The 23,886-nt window shown below is 46.2% G+C and overlaps 1 protein-coding gene and 1 long non-coding RNA gene across 5 annotated transcripts in view; one reads left to right on the forward strand and one right to left on the reverse strand.

Moving 5' to 3' along the window:
• The first annotated feature begins 5,869 nt into the window (after nucleotides 1–5,869).
• LOC149370524 (uncharacterized) lies at nucleotides 5,870–14,131 on the forward strand. Its single transcript, XR_016291386.1, has 2 exons — nucleotides 5,870–6,537; nucleotides 13,901–14,131. It is a non-coding gene; the product is annotated as an uncharacterized LOC149370524 (long non-coding RNA).
• Nucleotides 14,132–20,450: 6,319 nt separating this feature from the next.
• Nucleotides 20,451–23,886, reverse strand: part of LOC149370525 (Na(+)/citrate cotransporter-like) — a 46,241-nt gene continuing 42,805 nt past the window's right edge. For all 4 annotated transcript variants that reach the window (XM_089583520.1, XM_089583527.1, XM_089583514.1 and 1 more), the window contains one exon: nucleotides 20,451–21,516. In XM_089583520.1, the coding sequence (XP_089439646.1) occupies nucleotides 21,331–21,516 (186 nt within the window). In that variant the 3' untranslated portion in view covers nucleotides 20,451–21,330. The remainder of the gene's footprint in view (nucleotides 21,517–23,886) is intronic.

Below are 23,886 nucleotides of genomic sequence, written 5' to 3' on the forward strand. Positions count from 1 at the left end.
GGACAGTCTCTTAAATTCAGGTTCGACGCTCACGAACACAATAGTCGCAGTTTTGCAATGATGGCCCGAGGAGAAGAAATTGGCGAATGCACAGATACACATACAAAAATTGCAGGGTTTTAACATAGCTAAGCTATGTTAAAAATGTGATGTGCGAAAGCACTTGAGGCAACACCGCCTCAATTGGAACCACATGCAAGACATTATCGTAATCCGCTATCGGCAGCCGAGCGAGGGAAGTGGGTGGAGAGGGGGGGGGGGGCGGGTGCGGTTTTACGCGTTGACGGAGCAGTTCCGCAAGGCATCCGCCGCTGCCGCTCCGCCAAAGGTAAAACTTTGAGGCGTCACACATACCCCGGGTTTTTCAACTTTGCTGACGAAGTAGCACTTTTCGCACTAAAAGGCGACCCTTTCTGCAGAGGCTTTCTAATAACGCACTGGCGCAGCAGGGTAGCCCCGTGCCTAGCGCGCAGCAGTCACCGACGCTACCGCCCAGGGCGCGCAGCGTTTTGGCGCTCTTTCAAGCTCTTCATGCGCACCATTGCCGCCAGAGTTCCCGCCGAGAGATACGCATGCCATGATGACATCGAAGCGCAATATCTTGCCGCGCTGCCATGATCTGCATTGCAGGTGCCGGCGAGGACGCGAAGGAATAAGGTAATAAAAGCTCACCCTTTAAAATAGGCTGCTCTTGCTCATAGAGGCTGGTGGAATCGGCTGGCCTCACGTCCGTTTGACATTCCTGACACTTATGTGGGTGATTGGTGGATACAGCTGGCAAGCCTAGCGAGAAAGGAGTTCAAAGCCAGCGGGTGTCTGATTGCGAATATTCTGGGAAGGAGTAGATTTTCGGTTCGAAGGAGAGCAGGAACCTGCCACAAAGGCGGTCGAGGCGGTGGCCTGGTTTGCTTTACCGTGAAATAAAAGCTTTGAATATAAGGGTTCTGTGTTCAATATTTGGATTCATTTCTTTAATAAAACGTTAAAATGCGGTGCGAGTTGCAATCCCACTAATTGATATTTTTTGGGGGGCCATGAAAAATGAGTGTGCGTTACAACCGAGGGCGTCTTAGAATCGAGTATATAGGGCGCTCCACCTCTCGCCGTGCCCTTCAAAAATTAAATTGAAAATTTGTTTTTGAGGTTAGGAAATGCCTGAGTAAATGTCTCACATACCACTGAGCTCCCTTACCAGGCCGTAAGAGAAAGGAGGAAGGTGAGATAAAAAAAAGAGAGGGAAAGAGGTGCTGTTGTGGAGGGCTCCGGAATAATTTCAACCACCTTGGGATCATTAGCATGCACTGACATCGCACAGCACACGGGCGCTTTTTGCATTTCGTCTCGGTCGAAACGCGGCCGCACTCTTTTCTCGGCTTTTGGAGGCCTTTTATTTCCTGCATGCCTGATTAATAATTTTCTAGTCGTTTTTCAACAGCTTAAATCGATACTCTTTCTGCATAAGTGCTAACATACTTTTAGAAGTACAGAAAGGTGGGCAAGTTGGTTATTACTATCCATGGTAAAACAGCGCTCGTGTTGTCGTGTTTGTTCCGTCCTCGTGTTTTTTCCGCGCTGTTTTACCATGGATAACATACTTTAACCGGCCATATCTTTTCGATTGGGGTTCTCGGGAGTTTTTCATCAGGGGTGTTATTTGTTAATTTGTAAAAACTTTTCTCCAAAAAGCTTTTAAATATAAGAGTATGCGCTTGTGCAGATGGCTTGTATGACATGTCGGAGATTGTGTTCATGACAGTAGGTATTTACAAGACGATTCCTTATTTACTAAGCACCGCACTATGAAGCAGTTCACAAAAACGTTACTGACTATTTAATGTCATTTGTGAATGCGATAGATATGCAATAACACTTTTCCGCTCTTGTGAAGCTAAGACCGGCTATGAAGAAGTCTGTTTAGAGGTTTTGATGAGAGGTTTTGAGAGGTTTTCATTCACATCTTATCAAAGACCATACGCTTCGCTCTTCGCTCTGACCCCATGGTGTTGTCGACTCATGCCCTTGTTGCCGTCTTTTACTTAGGCGTTCAGCCCGTCCTTCTTGGTTGCAAACATCTTTTGCAAAACGTTTCCTTTCGTCGCATTGTTGTCTGCCGGTATACAGCTCTCTGCAGGCGGGTGAATGCCAGCGGGCAGGCTATTGTCTTTGACACCACCGGCTGGCTTACGGCTGTCGTGCCTTGGTCCCGCCCGTGCCTCCAATGGAACCGCCATGGAGGTGCCCCGTCCGGTCTCCGCCTCATTCATGTGTGCAAATTCTCTTGACGAGCGCGGCTTTCCTTAAGCCTCTTACATTGGTGCGGCCCCTCTTTGCACATAGCGACGGCTCCGTCCTCTGCGGTTTCAACGGCACCAACCGGGCTACTACGCGGGGCCGAACGCGACAGCAAGCAAAGACTCTGCGCGGTTGCCAGCAGACGATTATACGAGGTGCTCGTGCAACATGCGGCTGCGTTTTTGCCCAAGCAAGCAAGTGAGTTATCGCGATCGTGGACGCGAGGCGATTCTTGTCGGCGTGAAGGAGGTGCTACCATTGGCGTTAGCGCAAGGACAGACCATTAGATCCACGTGTTGTGAAAACCGAAAACAACAAATTAGGCGTAACCACACTTTGTATGCGCCCCGCCTCTCGCTTAGTGAGATCGTTGTCGTCATCAAGGGGGAGACATGGCCGTCAGACGCTCCCTACGTTTTGACACACATCTCGGACGGAGATTTATTTTTGGTATCAAGGCCTAATATTATATGGCGATGTCGGAAGCACCCAACACGTAGACGAGATCGGTCTTTTAAGATTTCAAAATCTTTGCTGTCGTTCCAGATATAGACCCTGGAATTACGGGCGAAAAATCACCCGATCCCGAAACACCAGAGATGTGCCGAATATCTTTAAAAAACGAGACAATATTGGTAGTTTTTGAGTAGTGAAAATGCTTCATTAACTAACTCAACTCTCGATGGACACTTCGACTACGCCGTGAGGAAAGGTAGTAAGGCGGTAGTGAAAGACGGAGAGAAAGAGCTACCGTAGTGGAGGACACCGGAATAATTTCGACCGCCTGGGGATATTTAACGTTCATTGACATCGCACAGCATGTAGGCATCTATGCGTTTCGCCTGCATTGAAACGTGGTCGCTGCGGTCGGACTGGACCCGGGTACTCCGGCTCAGTAGCCGAGCGTCCTCACGCCCGAGCCACCGCGGCTGGTGCAAGACATAACATCGAAATCGAAACGGGCGAGAAGTGCCGGAAATAGTGTTGCCGAACTTTCCGCTGAAGAGGGATGGCGGGGGGGGGGGGGGGGGGTAGATGAAGGGAACCAGTGAGAAGCATTTTTCCTCTCTGCGCCTACGGGAAGAAACTGTCTACGTAACAAAGGAACAGGACAAGCTTTTTTCGGGCTAGTTGGTGTTGCATCGTTTTCAGCAGCGAGCGGCAGCACGAGTACAGAAGAGCCACGAAGACAAAGAAGGGCTTGTCTTTTTGTCTCTTTGTGCTCGGTACTCGTGCTGCTACGCGCTGCTGAAAACGATGCAGGAAGGGAGCGTAGATAAGCGACTTGAAAGAAGCGCTACTGTGTTTCACCAATACATTACGAGACTCACGGAGCGTTCAGCGTGGCGGCGCAGCGGGAGAAATGCGACGGCTTCATCGACCAAGTGAAGCGACAAGCAAGACTGGCAGCCGCAGGTAGCTTCTCCGCTTAAATACTCCGGAAGCGCAGCGTAAGCACTCGTGTCTGGTGACATGTATGATGCATCTGCCATACTGTGTTCGTTTTCATGACGAAGCAGTGTGAAGTGGCCTAATCGGGAGCACCTAATGAGGAACGCTACGAGTAAGGTGCGCGTATATCGCAGTTTAAATTGTAGGCGTACTTTTTTTTTCGTGACCGAGGGCACATCAGGTATAAATCAGTCTACCACTTCCAGCGCATGTCGCACGTCTCCTTTGGACTCGGGTAGTTTTGCGCGCATAATTGCGCGTTTTATATTTGTAAAAAAATGCCGAATTAAATTTTTTTTTAGAAGCTGGTCCACCTGGTATAATGAATGCCTCTAACTTCAAGATATAATATTTTGCTGCAACCAAGCATTAAAAGTAATTAGAGCAAATAATTAACCGCAATTGGCTTTTACCTAGCTAATGCCGCGAATATAATGTTCGCTTTCTCATATTCCAATCTCACACACCGCATCTTTGTATTAGTTGTTTCATTTGAATAAAAAAATTGCGCACATTAAAAAAAAACACCCGAATGTTATTTTCCTTCGCGCCTCTCGCACTTCAAACGATGGCCAGGCCAAGTGCCCCGTGCTGCCTCATTCGTGGTTTGGCCGTGAGCACGTAAACGTGATCTGCCAAAAGATCTCAGTTTATTTCTAGAACCGACAGAGCTTCTGCCTTTAGGCTGAATACCGCATTCCCAAAAGTACGAACTGACATCATTATTCATTTCTAAACACGTCTCAGTACATCATATCTATTCTGCACGCATAATGATCTGCGCTTCCTCATCACGGCATTTCTTCGCCTTTTCGCTCTAGCAGTTTGTTCAAGCTTTTCCACATTCATCTCTCCATCATTTACAGACACATAGAGATACTTTTTTTACCCATACGCTTTTGTACTCTTGCCCCGAGGTACCTCCACCCTCCATAAGTTCTGCCCAGCGACACATTTCTCCTCCGCCCCCCTTCACCATGTAGAAAAATTCTGACGTGTGCTTGAAGCACACGCTTCAAGTAAAAGCATTGAGAGGAGAAAACGTTCATCGAACGGAATTCCAGCTGCTATTATGGCTTTCTCGCATCAGGTTTGATGATCTTTCTGTCAATTTTTTTTTTTCAAATCTCGCTTTCTTAGAGAAATATTAGCGTTATTGTTGGGTTCATGACGGGTAGGAATTACACATTTCGGAAGATTTCACAAAAGCTAGATGAATATTTTAGAACTGTACGCAATAAGTTATCATAACATTCAATGAAATATCGTGAATAAAACATAAAAATTGTTTTAAACCATGCAAAAGAATGAATGTGACAGGTTGCTTCTGGTCATTTTGTAAGACCAGTGCTTCTGGAGTACTTCTTACGTTGGAAGTCACAAGATGCACTTCCAGTGCAGATGCAAATGTTTGTCAAAGTCTAAAAACAACTCTTTTGGGACGTGTATTGCCGAACGTATATAGCTGCCTTGCGCAGAAACTACGCTTCGTTTTTTTTTTTGCCAAGAGTTACAATTCGTGCTGTAGTTCGTGCTTACAGTAATCATCAGTTGATTTTTGGCGTTGTATTTGTCGTAAATACATTCATGAGAGCTTCAAAGCCAAAGTTTACTCTAAGGGTGCCTAGAAGATAAATTTATTCCAAAGTCGGGCACATAATTCTCCATTCACGCACGATACCCTTCAGCGGCGAGCATATGGAGAGTGACCTCATAAAGAAGAGCGCGAACACAACAAGGATTCAAAATAAATTCGACTAGAAACAGTGAGGGGGTTCCGAGCGGTAGCCTAAATTGTGCGCCGCCCATCCCCGCGCTCGGAAGTCGAAATAATAGCTCGCCATCCAGTAAGGACGTAGGCCGCAGATTTACGTTTCCTCCAATCCCTCCACCGAAACCACTTCCAGAACGAAACTGGACCATCACGGGAGCACTCCAGACGTGTGCCGGCAGGGACCAAACAAACTAAACAGACAACAGAACGGTGCTCTTTCCGGAAGAAAATAGAGGCGCCGCTGTTGCGTGGCCGCCACGGGCAAACGAGAAAGGGGAACACGGAGAGCGAAACCTGAACAACGAGCGCCCACCGGTTCGCCGCAGGAATCCAGACCGGCGACCGATCGGCGTGCGCCAGCTCAAGACGCGCGGTGCCGCCGCGAAGGAGCTGCAGTACCGGCGAGCCCTCGCGCACCCAAGACAAACAGCGACAGCGCCGTCTCTCGCCTCCCGCGCTCCTTTCTCATTTGTTCATCCAATCTCTCCAGCAACGAGCGCAATCTCGTTCTGGGCGCGTCCCCGATGCCGCCGCGGTCGTCAAACCGGAAGGCGTCGGACACAGCCAGGGCAGCGATAAGAAGCCCCTCTCCACAACGGCACTTTCTCCGTCGTGCACGTGCCGGCGAGAAGACGAGCGAGGGAGAGGGAAGGCATAAAAGAGGTTAGGTAATGCCAGGCATCACCCTTGTGCGCCCGGGATCGGGAAAAGAAGTCGCCTGCGATCTCCGAGGAGCGGCCATTCGGCCCGAAGACATCGTCCAGAGTGAGGTCTTCCGTCCTGGATAACCGGTGAAGAGCAACTTTGTTGACAGACTGATACTCGGAAGAGTGAACGGCTGAAAGCTCCCCCGATTTCGGTTTAGGCAGGACGATGGTCTGGAACAAATATCTCATCCTCTTTTTCGTCATCCTGTTCTTGCTGATGCTGGTGCACTTTTCGGAACCGCACCATCACCATCACTACTGGCTCATCAAACACAAGCTGAAGAAGCTTCTGGTCTTTAAGCATCTCAAGCAGTGAGTAAATCAAAATAATGCTTGTAACTGAAGGTAATGTTACGTAAAATATGGACACTGACATGCGAGTTCCAATCGAGGCGTTTTACACTCTCCGATATGCTGAGAACAATCAATGGAAAGAGGTCGGTAATGTAACTGTTACCTGTTTCCTGTGTAGTTAGGTTTGCTAAAAAATATCAACTGTTAACTTCCATGCGAAATTCCTCTGCAATGCGAGAGCTGGCTGGCATCAACGGCATATTCTTCGGTAAACATGAGAGCAGCGTAAAGAAATCACTTGAAAAAATATACGACGATGCGCTTCACGTGATTGTTTTATGTTGGGCTAACATTACCGAAGAGTATGCACCAACTCGCCCAGCTACAAGCTTTACTCGAGTATAATACGGCATAGCAGCTGTCAATTTCGAGGACCACCTCCCCCCCGCCCCCCCTGTGATAGCGCCCGTGTCTAAACCAGCGATGACCACGTGCAGCGATGTGCACCGCAGTGCCTTCATGTGGTCCATCATCTCTGCCATGGTGGCTCCACGTGAAAGCAATTTTGATCATCCGATCCCCCTCAGGACCTTACTGAGGCCCAGATATTTCTATTTCACGTGACTCAGGTAACCGCCGAGGGTGGTATTACAGCGTGCAAAGTGAACCATGAAGCTTGGTAATAGGTTAGAGGCCTCCTAATCGCGAAAGAAGGATAAAACTGTTACGGTGGGTTTTGTTTCTACCGTGATGAGCGATTTGGAGGAGCAAACTTTAAGGCGCCAAAAAATTGTTTGCCTCGCTGAATCAGTTTAATTCGCAGCAATCTCTGTCCATAGGTTATTTTAACAAAGCCTTTATACTGCGTCGATAGTGATAGCCTGGAGAGTGTGTTTATAAGGTTAACCTTTCAGTGTGCATTTCTCTCAGTTATCACGCAAAGAACTACTCTGATTGTGTCGTACTGACAAAATAAAAGTTCGAAACGCAGCCTGTATGACGTTTCACGCTGAACTTTGTAAGAAAGGTACCAGTAAGAAGATCACAGGTCCCTCAAGTGTGTGTAACTTCCTTGTATACTCTATGCGCGAACTGCATCCGAAGGAAAAAAAATAGTTCATTGCAGTACTAGAACCACAGTATTCGTCTTATGCTTCAGTATAAAGGCAATCAAAGAGAGATCATGTGATCTTGAGACATTAGACGTAATTTATATACACCTCTGTCAGCGGTCACACATCAAACCATCTGCCTAGTTTAGAATTTCTCACGGACTACCTTAATATTCATATAATTGCTGCTTTGAAGGTCGCCATGTTAAACTTGTAATCGATGCAGTTAAACATTAGGTCATTTTTTTTAAATCTGCTTGAAATATGAATACCTTTAAAAGCCATAGAAAATCTGTGAGACTGTAATTAAGGACGTTTCCCTCAACAAAAATTCGTGCAATTTTGCGCTCATAGATCTCATTCCAGACAGGCTACGTTGCGCATTGCGTGTGGAGGAAAGCTGCGACTTCCAAATACTTTCCTTCTTAGCGGCTCAAGTACTGGGCTGGCATTATACGGTAACAAAACTACCATTTACCGAACACCTTCTTGCATGTAATCTATCCTGAGTATGAGCGTTCTGAAAAAAACCTTTCTGTGTGAAGCGGAGTTGTTAAAACAATATTAAAAAGCATTCCGACGCTAACGCCTCATGGAATAATACGTCGAATATGGTACGCAGCCCGTGCGACAGTTTCCTAACAATTGGTGCAGCCTCGCGTTCATGCGCTACGCACAATGGTATTCCTCCTTTTTGAGAGCTGCAGGCTCGCGTGATCGTGGCCGATCCTTGAGTAGTTTCTTGCGTGCGGTGTACGCGCTTAGCTGATTATGCTTTTCTCGTCTACATCTTGGTGCCGAACACCTTCCCCGTGAGTGCACGGTAGGCAACCGGAACAAGCTGTATTTCAATCGACTGGGTTTCCTCGAGTGTGCCAAAGGAGTACACGGCGCCCTTATTAAAGCCTCAGTAAAATGTGCGCATTCCAAGTGTTCCTACCGTTCTGCAGGGCGATGTTAATTTGAGCTCTTTTCCAGAACGCCTACACTAATGATTGTCTTTTTTTTTTGGTGGAGCTTATATATTTAACGGTGTCATCATGTTCGGGATAACAGTGAAAGATTTTTGAGAGGGGCACATGTAGCATTCGCAAACTAAGAATAAATTGGTCGACTCCTACCGTGCTACGTAGAGCTTTTTTCCTGGATGGTAGGTATATGCCTTCATTTACAGCTTCAAAAATTCAGGGGGCACTTTGACTGTCTAAAGTGGGTAGAGGCGGAAGCGTTTTCCGCACCACCTTCGCTGTTTCTGTGGCACTGGTGGCATCACATATAATTGAGTACTAATGATGACAGTGATTAGTGATGACAAATCACTAATCAATGGTTAATTACTGATTAATGCCTGAATACTAATTAACTGCTAATTAATGGCGCTTAAGCTTCGCCTTTAGGGGTGGAACGCGAAAGCGCGTTGTAGCGCTGCCACGGAGTCCACGGAACGCCACCACCCGTTCGGCGCGATGCCTTGCCCTTTGAACGCAACGCTTTTTGAGGAAAGGAAATGGCGCAGTAATTCTCTGTAATCTCGGTGGACACCTGAACCGCACCGTAGAGGAAGGGAGGAAGTGGGAGGGAAAGAAGATAGATAAAGAGGAGCCGTAATGAAGAAAATGAAAATTGTATTTGAGGAAAGGAAATTACACAGTAACTGTCTCACAAAATTCAGGGGGGCACTTTTTTGACCTAAAGTGTGGTCACTGATGTGTGGTTAAGATGTTAAGCTTCGCCCCTAAGAGTGGAACGCGACATCGTCTTGCAACGCTGCCAAGGAGTCCATAGAACGCCATCGCCCATTCGGTTCTACGCCTCGCTCGTCGGTAAATTGGTTTTTGAGGAAAGGAAATGTATCTGTCTCTCATTTGTTGGTGGACACCTAAACCTCGCCGGAAGGGAATCGAGGAGGATGAGAGTGAGTGAAGACACCGTATTCACTAGACGTAAATAAATAAATTGGTTTTTGAGGAAAGGAAATGGCGCAGTAACTGTCTCACATATCTCGGCGGACACCTGAACCGCGCCGTAAGGGAAGGGAGGAAGGTGGGAGTGAAAGAAGAAAGAGAGAAAGAGGTGCCGTAGTGGAGGTCTCCGGAATAATTTCGACCACCTGGGGATCTTTAACGTGCACTGACATCGCACAGTGCACGTTAAAGATCTAGACGCGCCTTTGTTCATTCCAAACCATCGAGCTGGCATGGCGGAGTGGATAGCATGGTCGTCTCTCACGCCGAAGACCGGGGTTCGATTCCTGAGCTCGACCAATTTCTTAATCGGTTTTATTTATTTATATGGCCTGACTAGTAAAGCTAATTAGGCTAATTTGGTAATTAAGCAATTAACTAAGCTCAGTCCCACTTACTTGGAGCATCACTATACGATCCCTTCAATTGGTTGCATGGTTACTAGCCAAAGTACAATTGGCCCCGTTTGAAATTCGCGCACTGTGACGTCACGACCGTTTCCACCAATTGAAAAGCGTGACATTTTCTGTCGACAACTGCTGCTTACAACGATGAGACATTAAAGGCTTCCGCCTTAATAAGGTTTTCGGGTAGCGTCAGACGGGCCCCCCTTTGATTCACAGGTGTGGCTTCCGGTTCATTTCTTCACTCATGCACATCGCGACCTTAACGACTTTCGGTGGTCAGCACCTATTTATGCGTTCTGGATCTTATTTACGGACTTCTATTTATGCCATCCGTGCATAGCAATGCCGTTCTCAGCACACTAGGTCAGAACAAAAATGAGGAAACTGAAAAGCTTATTTTCTTTTTATTTCATCATTATCTTGGTTACGACTGCGTGCCTAGTTCAAACCAACTGGAATATCGCTAACCATATGAAATTTCACACTACACACAACTCTGTAGGTCTAGTTAGGCCAACTGCTGTATTGTTCTGCAATTTTGCGAATTAAATAGCAAGTAACCGAAACTCTGCACATATCTTTCCGTGCCACACTAGAATATAGAAAGCTTTCAATTCAACATCGTAAACACCGCGGATTGCTTCCTGTAGACTACCTTGAACGATGCGATAACTTTACGTAACTCGCATAAGGAAGTTTTACGAAAAGCCCCCGGATGCCCTGCTTGATATGGCGGCTATCCCGCTGTTTTTGGTACTATGAGCTAAGATCAAAATGCAAAATCGCAGGAGCACTTTTCCGCCTCGCGTTTCTCTATTATCGTCGTAATCGAACCAGTCGCCAGCGCAAGAATTTTCCTCGTTCCGAAACAGCTGCTTGGGGGACACTTTGGAGCGCAGTTAGTTTGGCAGGATTCGACATTCTAACTTATTCAACTTCCAACCTTGAATAACCCATTCAATGTTGCTATCAGAACCTTGATATTATTATAAAAACTAATTATGGCCATTTTTCACACGTGATTTGCTTTAAAACGGTACTAGTAATGAAAGCATTCGGTAGATGTGATTTTTTTTTTCGGTTTAGAATTGTTTTTACCTTTTCTCTGTTGTAAAATGAGCAACCTAATATAACCGGAAAACTTCGAAATTAACTACCGATAAAATATTTTAACTGCCGCTTTCTCATTTTCTTCAGGATTCTGCATGCATCTCAATAGCAAATGTCGCTAAATCAGTGCGCCTCTGCGTATGCTACAGCGTAAAATGCAGTTCTTTTATGCGAAGCATATTACTAGAGCTACACTACAGCCCGTCGAGCGCTGCGGTGGAGCTACCATTGACCTTTAGCGCGACCACGTGACACCACGTGACAACATGACGTCACAGCAGAGGAGAGATGGGCTGCCGGCTCGCGCGGTCGGCCGCGGCAGTGGAGGCTCCACATCAGAGGCGCGGCGGCTGACCACGTGACAACATGACGTCACAGCAGAGGAGGGATGGGCTGCCGGCTCGCGCGGTCGGCCGCGGCGGTGGAGGCTCCACATCAGAGGCGCTGCAGCTGACCACGTGACGCTACAGCAGCGGTATAAAGCTGAGCTTGTCTCGCTCTCCGGGCACTTACGAGCCGGCCAGGTGTTGGGATGCCGCCTAGAAGCAGGGCTGATTTGAACGAGAAGCGAAAGCTTCAGCGTGCCACAGAGACCGATGAATAGCGGGATGAACGTCTGGCTAAGCGGCGTGCTCAATATGCGGCTCGGCGACAACGTTCTACAACAACTGAAGAACAAAGAGAGGAACTTGTCAGCAATGCTTCCACTAGTGCTGCCACCGAGTGCGTCAGTAGTTCTACAAGTTCGGAACGCTGGAATGCTACGAAACGGAATAGGCGTGCTTCGCATCCGACTAGGCTTAACCTTAGCTAAGCCTCAGCCATTTTTTTTCTTCTAATTCTTCCGTGAAGCTGTGCGGAGCTACTAGAGACATATTCTTCACACGACACCGCGATCAAAAGCTTGGGATGCCGTGTTATCCTCTCTCCTAAACATCCGAACCTTATTTTGCAGCACATCTTCGTTTCCATGCTGGTGCACAAGGACAAGCACAATCATTGTAGCATTGAGAGTTCATCTGTTAGCGCAGCGCGCCGCGCAAAGCAACTCTGTTTTCCTGCTCGGAGCCACCAACACTTTTCACAGCCTCTAACTTCGTATTAAACGGAAAGGATCGAACAGAAATCATCTCACAATAGCTGCTCATGGAGCTATCCTTGTAGACGGCGAAAAGGTACACAAGAAGCCAGGAAGATCTAGAATTGGCTGAACTTTTTTTACGTATTGGCGCACGACGTTTGCACAGTGGTACGCCTGGCCATCAAAACAGAACACTCACCTCACTAGCAGCAATCTGTGCTTCGGTTGTTTAATTAGTTAAGCAAAGTTGTGCTCTAGAAGGAGCCAAAAATACTATTATCAAACGAGAATGGTAGCGTATAGCACGCGTACAATTTTAAAGAAATCTTACTAAAAACATTAGCTGAGGTGTAGCTTTGCTTAAACCCGGTAGGTTGCGTAAGCACAGCGCACAGCGCGCTCGTCTAGCAGCATCCTGAGCTCGCCGTTTAGCAAGCCGCTGTTCACGCTCTTCATCGGTCTCTTGGGCCCGCTGTTGCTTCCTGGCTGCTGCAAGTCGGCGTAGCTTCTCTTTCTGTTTATCGGGTAGCATGTCGAATGAATCCAGCAGGCAAGCGAACGCGCTTTATACCCATTCTTCCCCTCTCCCTCACATCTGTCGAGAGAGCAGCGCAACAGCGTCTCCACTAGGTAGCGATGGCAGCTACAGCGCGGCGTGCCTACCGCCGCGACCACCCGACGGCTTGAAGTGGGGGCCATCTGCAGCCGTTCTTGTTGCTATGGCAACGACGCTCCATCTGTTGCGCGCCGCGCCTACCGCCACGACCACCCGACGGCTTGAAGTGGGGGCTCATCTGCGGTCGCTCTAAAGGTCAAACGTGCATACCGCAGTGGCCAAGCGAAGAGGCTGAGACCTGGCGTAATATTGCTTACGCAATAAAATGCAAATGCTTTCATTGGAACTCTTGGCACGCTTCATTGATTCTTGCTACATTCCGGAGATTCTTTGGTCGAGTAACTGATGTGCTGAGCCAATAAACTTCTTAATGGAAACAGCTGTTTTTCCTGTGTTTGAAGCCCGACTCTACCTGCTGGGAAAAGCTACCGGAACCTTGATTTCAGCTATCTGGGACAAACTAATAGATTAAGCGCTACAGCACAGCCCACGATCAAACGCGCTACTACACCTAAAAAAAATAATAACAATCGCGTGCATATTTGTACCTATAGCTGCTTCCCTTGCACGGGAGGCGGAATGTAGCTTTTCCAATTTCTTGCTTAGTTCAAGTGGCTCTTTATTATCACCTCGACATTATCATTCCACTGACTTTCTTTGAGCTTATTTCCAGTGAGTGAATGCATGATTTCCTAGACTTTTTTTAGTTGTTACGCAGCTCTAGGTTATGCGAATCTACTGCTGGGAGACAGAATGTGGCATAATAAAAACGGCTCTTTTTTTGGCGCGACTGTGGGGCGTGTTACTGCAAAGGCATATTTGGCCACATGGCGATCCTAATGGTCGTTTTCAGGAAGGTTCTTGGATCTGTATCCCAACGCGTTTCGAGAAATTTGCAGATGAATAACTTCTCAACTTTCTTTGCGGTTTTTACGCCTGCCACAAAATTTATGCACTCGTAAAATTTTTTAACGAGTGTTTAAGATTATCTAGGAACAAAGAACTAACAATTCTTGAAGGAAAATAACATTAATGAACAGTGTCTTCATCTTTCGAGTTGATAAGAAAGCTATGTTTTTTTGCCAATCCAGCCTCAAGAAGCTTCACATACTCCACCACCACGGCTAGTCGTGAGAAAAGGGCTACCGACCGCAGAGACCTTTCGCCATGACCATCACCTCACCACGACAAGCGTCCGCGGCCACAAGGACATCCTTGCAAGCCCTGCGGCTAGCGGACTATCATCGCTTATCGGCAGAATTGTAAAGCAAAGCCATTCATACAGCTGAAAAATCCACACTTGATTAAAATATTCCTCATCACATGTTCTTGCTTTTTGTCCTGGCCAGTGCCTTCACTGAAATCGCTCACAATGGCGCTGGAATTCTGAGCATTTCGTTTATAAGGTCCCACCGAAAACGTGGTCCTTCCGCAGCCACCCCCGCTTTGGGTAACCCCTAAAAGTTTTCTTTTTCTGTGGTGGCGACGCATTCATAATTTCAGCCGCCGCGGTGGCTCAGTGGCTATGGTGCTCGGCTGCTGTCCCGAAAGACGCGGGTTCGATCCCGGCCGCGGCGGTTGAATTTCTTTGGAGGAGAAATTCGAGGCCCATGTACTGTGCGATGTCAGTGCCCGTTAAAGAACCCCAGGTGGTCGAAATTTCCGGAGCCCTCCACTACGGCGTCTCTCATAGCCTTAGTCGCTTTGGGACGTTAAACCCCGTAAACCAAACCAAACCATTCATAATTTCAAACGCTTGGCATGATAGTACGAGTTGTTCATGAGGATGCTATTGTATTGTAATGTATTGAGGACGATAAAAACTGGGCTGACAAACAACAATGGGAAGTGGGAAGAGCACGTTGTATTGCACGTAGCACATAATGCGATATACAAGCCAAAAAGCCGTTTCAGAGCCGTATCTTCCGCAATGCTTGCTTTGGCTGCTTCAGTGAGGATTTCTCCGAAAAGCGGATCCTGGCTATTGCTACTGTTTGTTGTTTCAGCGTTTTTGAACAGGACGTCAAATGCTTACAAGCCCGTGCGGCTACAGCGGCGGGGATAGAATAACTTTTTGAATCAAGACAAATCAGAGCTACCGCGCTCGAACATAGTGAAATGGTTGTAGAGAAATTGTAGAAATCATCTGCCGAAAAGACGCCGTTTGGATTCCCGTCGTGAGCTGACACTTGCAACAAAGTGGTATGCCGAGCCTTGCACAGCGCAGTGAATGTAGACTTGTTAAAGAGGCGCTGGACTCCTGGCGTATTATCCTCTTTTACTGTGGGATTTGGATTCCGTATGCAGAAAAGTCTGCTAAAGTCGTTGCGCTTTTTCTGTGCCTGGAATTCTCGCCGAGATGCGGCGTTTCGAAGGCTGCAAAAAAACTATTCCTTTCTCTTATGTCTAATATAGTGTAATTATCTCGCCTCAGCTAGAGTTACAGCAATGGGGCAAAGCCACAACCAGCATAAGCAGCAAAGGGGAGAAGAAGACAGAATACAGGAAAACGAAACGAAAGAGCAACAGTTCGTTTCATTTCCGTTACTTTCACGCCACCGCTGATAGCCTCAAAAACACTTGTGTAGAGTGCTGAAACGGCAAAATGAGGAGTACTCTGGAATCGTTTACGAGTAGCCTAGGATTCGCAGCAACCACCGATTCAGTTAATTGGTGGTTTACTTCTCGTGTTCAAAAGCTGTAATAAGCACTCGAAGCATTAAGCAATTCGAGAAGAAACGTTCGTGTGCTATGGAAATCGTTGTGGATATGTGTACATTGATATCTTACGAGATTCGCTTGCTCACCTCGAAACTACTGCTATTCTTGGACAGGCACTTCTCTAGTGAGCACCCATAACTAATCACGGCTGCTCTATTGCTCATTTGTAATGACTTAATTTCGGAAAAAAATTTTATGCTTCCTATTTGAAATAGCATGAATCTAGCTGTAAATTATATTTTGGCCTGCGATTAAAAATTGGCTTTAATGGACACGAAGCCATGAGTGAAAAAAAAACAAGTATAAAGAACAATCCATAGTGATCACCCTTAGCTTGGAGAGCAATGACGGTGGAGCAATTGCCGGCAGAAACCGCAAGGTTAACCACACCTGTAGATTAGATTACAGTATCTCGACTCAACTCTTAGCTTTATTCTGGTGATCTTCTTTCTCTTTCTCTGCACAGTTTAGACTGGATTAAATAAGTTTTGCGGGGCTTGTTGTAAAAGATATGATAAAAATATTTAAAATTATTTACAAATTGAAAATGTTTATACCATGTCGCGTAATGTGCTCACTTTAGCGAGAGCTGCGTTGTATGCTCGTGTTCTATACCTTTTTGGGGGCATCGTGGGACATGTGCAAAAGCTTTTTTTTTTATAAAAGCATGGCCACTCAACCTCGCCCTCCGCTCTGAGCTTCCACCAGATTTTTTAACATCTACTCCCTTATTGGACAGCTGTGCAGGCCACCGCTGCAATATTCCTTGGCAGCTTCTACCCTCACCCGCGCAAAACGGAGTTGCACGTATTATTTGCGGAAGGGGTGCCATAACTGCTCTGTGCCAAATGACGTCACACAGCCATGGCATGTGTGACGCGCGCCTGATCAGCGTGCTGGCAATCAGTCCACGACTGTCGTGGCAAAGATGTCTAACAAGGCAGCGCTCGGAAGAAGCACTCCATGTACTCGGAGCGAAAGCGTCAAAGGCTATAAACGGTCCTAAATGGCGAGCTATAGATGTGGAGATGAAATGAAAAGACGACGGTGCCAAGCTCTTCCCTATTGATGGAAAGTAGTCGCTGTGGCTTCCCGCCGTCTCTATAGGCTCGGTGCAAGGAAGGACCATTCCTTGTTCTACTTACGATGAAGAACGTCTTCAACTTTTGCGTGAGTGCGATCGAGAAACGACGAGTGGATAGGAGACCCCTACCACGTATATGCCAACTCAAGTCGGTATAACGACAAGTCTCGAAAGCAATAAGAGTGGAGAGTCTAAGCATCTCAAGGAGTAATCTAAAAGGAATAACACACCCAAAAGAGAAACTAAATAAATATGGCCCGGATAATTTTGAACTGAGGACTCAAAAATGATTGTCTAGCCGTGTGAGGAATATAATCGTAGATCATAAATAACCGAAGTTGTCAGCTCTTGAACATGTGACTTTTATTTAGAAGGTGAAACACAGCTAGGAAATATTTGAGCATTTACATCACAAGGGACTCTCATACTGTCGTCCTCCATACCCAAAACGCAAGAATATACCACTTCTTCACAGGACAGATCCATACGCTTCATTCCAAGAGCGTTAACTCCCACAACCCTAATGTGGGTCGTATCTATCATTGGGTGCCGATGCCACAGTTGTCCACAGAAGCTGCAGTTCGCGCACATGAAGGCACCCCGGCCACCTAGCAACCTCGCGTAAACGCGAAAATCTTAGGTCAGTTAATAGACAGCACGGGCCACAACGAATAAGTGATTGGGCGATTGCAGGCAACAACTGAGCAAGTTGCGAGAATGAGCAGTAGGGTAGGAAAGCACAAGTATGGACTTAAAAAGAAACCGTAAAATTAATACAGGCTTTGATTGCCAGTAGGATCGCTTACCCAGTACCATATCTGAAATGGAAGAAAAGTGAGACGAACGATTTGGACGTCATAATACGCAAAGTATTAAAAGAGCACTTGGCATCCGTACAATGCAGGAACAGAAAGACAACTGCACTTGGTCATTCAGAATACTGTAGACAAAATTACTGAAGGCCATTCAATATCGCAGAGCTTACGGCTGTCAGGAAGCGGGACGGGTAAGGGACGTACTCGTTAGACTAGCTAGACTACGGTGTACAGAGAAGACTTGGAAGACCAGCTTAGATGTAAGATCGAGGTGCACCCTATTTCGAGAAATATTCACCCTGAATTTCATAAGAAAAGAAGAAAGGCTAGGGAGAACGGCATCAGGAGAACATGGGACGGGATGGAAGAGGCAATTTACGTGGACGCGGCTGGACCGGTAAACATGGTATCAACCATAGTATGCACGGGTGCGCAAGGGAAATTATTTGCCAGGGAATCGCCCACGCGGAGGACGCGGCGATTTCTTTGGCGATGGTTTCGCGGAAAGTCTCGTTTACCAGCTATCTGCGCATGCTAATCCGAAGATGGCGGTTGCGGCAGGTGGCACAGTCTATTCTAAATCTCTATAAAATGCAGCAAACATTAAAGTACGCATTCTAGGGGTTTGCGCCTTGTGGCAAGTGCCATTCACACAAGACGCGTGTTGCCAGGGGAGCGCGTGTTTCCCCACGCGTACCGCGGAAGAGCAGTTTTTCAAACGTCTTCCCAACCACATGAAAGCTTCTCGCTCTCCTCTGCATTTTCATGCGGGCCGCCGAGCCTCCGAGAAAAGCCCAGTGCAGCAATGCGCTCTTGTTTCTTTGTTTTATTTTTCGCCCTCTGTTTAAAGTAGCTTCATTCTCGTAGGAACGCCGCAAGCAGAAACTCTTGCACGTAGAGAATGAGCGGGCCTTTTAGTCCTAAAATATAATCGCAAAATTCTTTCATTTTCGAAGTTTTGTATCCATTACTTTTTAACGCAAAGGTTCGATATGTTACCAAGGACAACGCACCGCTTCCACTCCGCGATAAAGTTTGTGGGGCCCTCACGTAATAGAACAAACAACGAGTTACAAAATGCCTGCCTAGCGGTCCTGGACCACCGAGTTTACATTGAAACCGTCCTCTTGCACAACCAGCGCTTACCACAATAGTGTATGAAAGAAGCTCTGGTGTAACACGCTGGTAAAGAAGGCCGCGGAGACAGTATTCCCAGAAAAATGCACCGAGCGCTCCCTGACGAGTATTACTTTTATAATACCATAACCCGCATTCGGCCCACTAGGTGGTGTACGAAGCTCTCAGCATTGCACTCTATTTAATTCACATTTGTGAGCAGTAATTCTACAGAAGCAGCACCCCTACGTAACATTTTACCTCCCCCACCCGAGCTGTTTCGTTCCACCGAAAATGTTCTCACAGTGGTCCCTGCGCGCTATAGAAACAAAAGTCACAGCTGCCTCCGCCCCGTTACCTACTTACACCCCACAATTCCCGCTACCTAGATGTAGGAAAGGAGAAACAAAAGACTAAATCAAAAGAAAAATACGCGTGCGCAGAGATCGGGCGAGGAGGCGGTCCCTCAATGCGAATACGACGAAGATGCAAGTCGTAGATCTGTCACATGTTTGCTCGTTCACGTCTTGCAAAATCTCCCCCCGCCCTGCATCCTTCATCTACTGACCTAGCGCTCCACTTTTGCCTCCACATAATCTGCGAAGAAGCGACGTCGCCTGGCACGTGCCATGGTAGGTGCCGAGGTAAGCCATGTTGCTCAGGCCACACAAGGGTGGAGGCAGGCATTGTGAATTATCGGTGAACTTACGGAATGGTATCAGGGTTAACTAGCTGCTTGAAACATAGTATTTAATATTTGAGTAATCCTAGTCTTTTTTGACAGGGCTGAAGCTGGCTAACCAGGAAGCTCTTTAGTTGTTTTTGGGACTACCGGATGTTGAGAACGAGCGAGAAAAAGCCAATGTGAAAACCTTCAGGACGATATATAGATCGAAGTCAACGACAAACATTAGTCTTCAGCGCTAAAAATTACAAAACGAGAAAAGCATGCACGCGTCGAAAAAAAAAGTCGCCGAAGCAACACTCACTCACTCATCATACTCACTCAATTTGGCAGAAACATCAGAAATAGTAACACCACTGCAAAAACTACTGAAAGCAAGCCAGTGATCGTCACTACTGCTGTATTGGACTAATGCATGGACTGGCGGTTTTCGCTCTTTTCATAAGAGGTGGAGCGCATGCCCCACAGACACGCTTTTGAAAACGTCATGGAGCCTGCTTTATTTCTTTATTTCAGACACACCACAAGTAAGCGCTTTTGTAAAATACAGCTCCAAAAAAGATATATGCGTCCATACAGAGGGACAGCTTCTTTCATAGCTATTTTTTTCGAGCATCACAGTAATCCACGTCAATTAGGGACGCAAAAATGTACTGATAATCAGAAAATGATCCTTAAAATATGTGCTTGCAGGCACTGGCCATTACAGAATCATCAAACTTGTAAGGAAAAACTACTGATCGTGCTCCACAGACGCAGGATGATCATATACGAGTCAAGGGGCATATCTTCCACCGCGGCCTTTTTGTACGCCCTACTGCAACGTTCCCCAAGCACCGCTAACAGTGTCCAAGCTAGCACTCGTGCCTGCAAGTGCTTCTGTCATACATAATATCTTAATCACTTGATTTGAACCCAGATGATGTGCAGTAACTACAATTCTACCTGTGGTAGAAGTCAAAATGGCGTTTGAGGTTGAAGGCAAGTCATGCATTATGTAGCTTTTTTTTAACACATACAGGAATAAGTATGCAATAGTTGGAGCGCTTCAGTGTAGAGTTAGACATAGGTAACAAACTCTTAGACGAAAAAATATTAGACGAAACGAAACGAAAACGCGCAAATGTTTAGATAAGAGCTGCTAGCCTGCAGGGCACTTAATTCTTCCAACCAAAAGATACATTCACACACCGCATGCTGATGAGAGTGAGTTGCACATTTCAGTCCCAGCAAAGGATTACACTCCTGTTTTCGTGTAAATACTAATGGTATGTGAACGTACACAGATACACAGTGAAACTTTGGTAACCGTTGATTTCACAGGAGGACACAACAATGTTAAGTGCTTTGAATTTGTTGGATACCCAACCATGCACCTGTGTCCCATACAATAAAATAAATCATCTGTCTAAAACAGCCGCAGGACAGAGGGGCACAGTTAACATTCTTCAGCATGAACTGTTTTTAAGTCATGAAGTACTTTGGTGGTGAAGCCATACAACCCCTTTTCTTGGAACGTAAACATCGCGGTGTGGTTGAAAATATAGGGCGTTTCAGTTGTCCTAACAGCCTCACTGCGTGACTGACGTTTTAGCACTTAGTACGAAATGCCAACAAGGTCGCCTTCACAAAGAGGTCTGAAAATGTACTTTATTTCTGCGAGTCCTATATCAGCTCATCAACTAAAAACCTTGAAATTGACTAGATTCGCAACAACGCATTTCTTTCAAGGTTGAAAACATAGGCACGTAAGGAACAACACAAATATATTCCATAGTTCTGTTCCTTGCCGCCGCTTGGCTTGATGCCGGAGATAAAGAGTGCAAAGTAGTTGCAGATGAATTACTTGAAGCCGGCAAAAAAAAAAGAAACATTGTTCTTATCCTTTGATAAATATTCATCGTTGGCCGGCCGCATAAGATCAGTTCAGTGCCTAAGTACAGAATCAATGAAGCAATAAAACGTAAAAGAATACTGTTGCGACTACCGAGGAAATAATGTGCGATCAAAAATTACATAAAACAATATGCAAAGAAAAGTTGTGGACCGGCGATGAGGAATAAAGGTCCACAAAAAAAAGGGGGGGCGAGAGCTGTAGAGTCAGGCAGCACTGGTAACATTGATGATGCTGGTTGTTGAGACGTTGAGCGTTGGTAGCGTTAAGGGCGTCAGCTTGGTCGCCCAGGCGGGTTGTTTCTCCAGGTCGAACATGGCGTTGCCCACCGTCACCAGCGACACCAGCTCAAGTATGATAGTCACAATCTTGACGGGAAAGCCCATCGCAATCTGCGGGTACAATTCGGATGTATCAATGATTAGGAGCAGATCTGTTCACTTCGCGTATTTCAGCTGCACGTAGTTTGAACACTAACGTCTTGATTGATCACATGGTGCTCTTTTTATGCATTTCGTACACTTCGGTAGCGTTTGTAAGGAGGTAAATAGGATTGACCTACGATCGAACAAACTAGTGAAATGAACAGTCATGGTTCAATGATAATCCTTGTTGTTGCCTTATGGTTATTGGCTGCTTTCGCTGATGGGTTAAAATTCCTGTGCAGACTAGGCTGGGTGGTCGCCGCAATTTATCAAAAATATTATCAATGGGTAGGCGGCGGTCTAGTCTTCTCTTAATCTCTTGTTTTTACAGTTGCAGCAGTCTTTTATGTGGTCTATAATAAACGCGGTTTGATAAATATGGTGACAGCTTTGTCCGCCACAGTGTCGCAGCTATGTTATATAATTAGTTATTGATTTTTTCACTGATGTGCCTGCCGGTCGTCCCGAGGTCAATACTTGGAGAGCACATTACACGAGAAAGGCAGCGAACAACAAAAAATGAAGGCGTTACCACCTCAAACACGAAGAAATAAGCAAGCTAAGCGAATTATTACAGATGTACGTAAAATGAAAACGAAGCATAAGAAACTTGAAGAATGATTTGGATGTACAGGAAGCGGATAAAATGGAAACGGTTAGGACCAAATACATTTCTTTCATTTTCCGCTTCCAGTGATTGCCTGAGTATCACTACGTTGAAACGCCTTCGGAAAGGCTGTTTTATTGGTCAGATACAACCACTGCACCTCGCCAGCGTGCCCTGACAGGGTCAGTTCGGACATTGCCACAATGTGGCATTGCATATGGAAGAGTTACAGAATCAGCTGCCTTATGGTAAACAGGCTCTATAGTCCCTCAACAAGCGCTGCGAAGTCGGAGCCTCATGACTGGTGATATCTAATCGGCACTTTAGGATAGCACCTACGAAAGTAGTTATTAGATCAGAAAATGGCATGACGCAGTATTGACATCTCTTTTCAAGAGAACGCAATCAACTTGCAACCGGCGAGAGGCGAAAAAAGCATATAGGAAAAATTCGAATGGTTGAGTCACGTAAAATAAAAACGCACTGAAATTAAATTAAAAATGTGACGTGACGTTTAGCGCTTTTACCGCTCAGCGATAGCTATCATATTGCTTAATGGTGATGCTAGTCGCAGTGTTTTTAGTAACTATGGACAGGGGTGTGGGAGTATTTAGGAACTCTGGACAAGGGAAATGAGTTGTGTTTGTTCCATAATATTTAGATTGGTGCCAGTGGTAAGCTTTAGTAAATGCCTTATGCTTGGTGTTTCGGAACAGCCGTGTGCAGTAACCAGTCTTGATGTGCGTAGAGGGAGGGCGAAGGACATATATAGGGCAGGCAGGTAGCTGGGGAGCTAAGAAACGCGCGGTAAATCACGACGCTCATCCATTTATACTACCGTTCTTTCTACATGACAAGTACAGCGACAGCGATTATAGCGTGGGAGTAGTCGGATGCAGTACGAATAATAGAGTGGGGAGGTGTAGCGTTGCGGCGTGCGCCTAGGGCTCGGACAACAACCATCCGGTCTCAGACGGCGACGTAATTTCGCTCTAAAACTGCTAACAAAATTCTAATGTGCAACTGTTGAATTGAGCTGGAAAATAAATGAAATGCTCTAATGAATTGCAGCTCTATGATGCTAAATAAATTGGTCCATAAATAGACACGTAGTCACAGGCGCCTTTGTGCACTGGCAAAAAGTTGATAATGTTACATTTCAAGACGATCTCACTCGCATGGAAACACTCGAATGTTTACTTCATTTATCATTATACTAGCCTGGGCTTGGGCTCCGCTTTTTGGAAAATATGCGAATGATATTTTACGTAGGAAACTGCGTCGAATTCAGCTGTGGTCTCCGGGGCGTTTGTGAATAATAGGCGAGGGGTTTTTGCGTCAACTTCTGTACTGTTTTTGATACAGTACACCGTGTGTACACAAATTGTGTTGTACGCGCTAACCACCTCACCTTCGCTGTTTCCGTATTTCTGTTCAGTGCAAGGTCGCAGAACAAGCAAGTGTTGCTTCGTGTGACGCCTTCACAGAGTGCCACACAAGAGCAAAAATTATACCAGGCGTTTCAGGAAACTCACCACTAACCTTTAAAAATAGTGTTTTTGCTATAAAGGAAAGGTTTTCGAGCCATAATAATAATAGCAGTGCCGGTGGAGGTCAATACGAAGGTCATGTTTACTAGTGAAGTAATTAAATAAATTCTAATAGGTACCCTTTAACTTTTACCGATTGGCGCACATTCAAAATCATTGACTTTCCGCCTGCCGTTAGTA

This window comes from Amblyomma mixtum, chromosome 1 (genome assembly GCF_055824585.1).
Source record: "Amblyomma mixtum isolate Tamu chromosome 1, ASM5582458v1, whole genome shotgun sequence".
NCBI classification, from domain to species: domain Eukaryota; kingdom Metazoa; phylum Arthropoda; class Arachnida; order Ixodida; family Ixodidae; genus Amblyomma; species Amblyomma mixtum.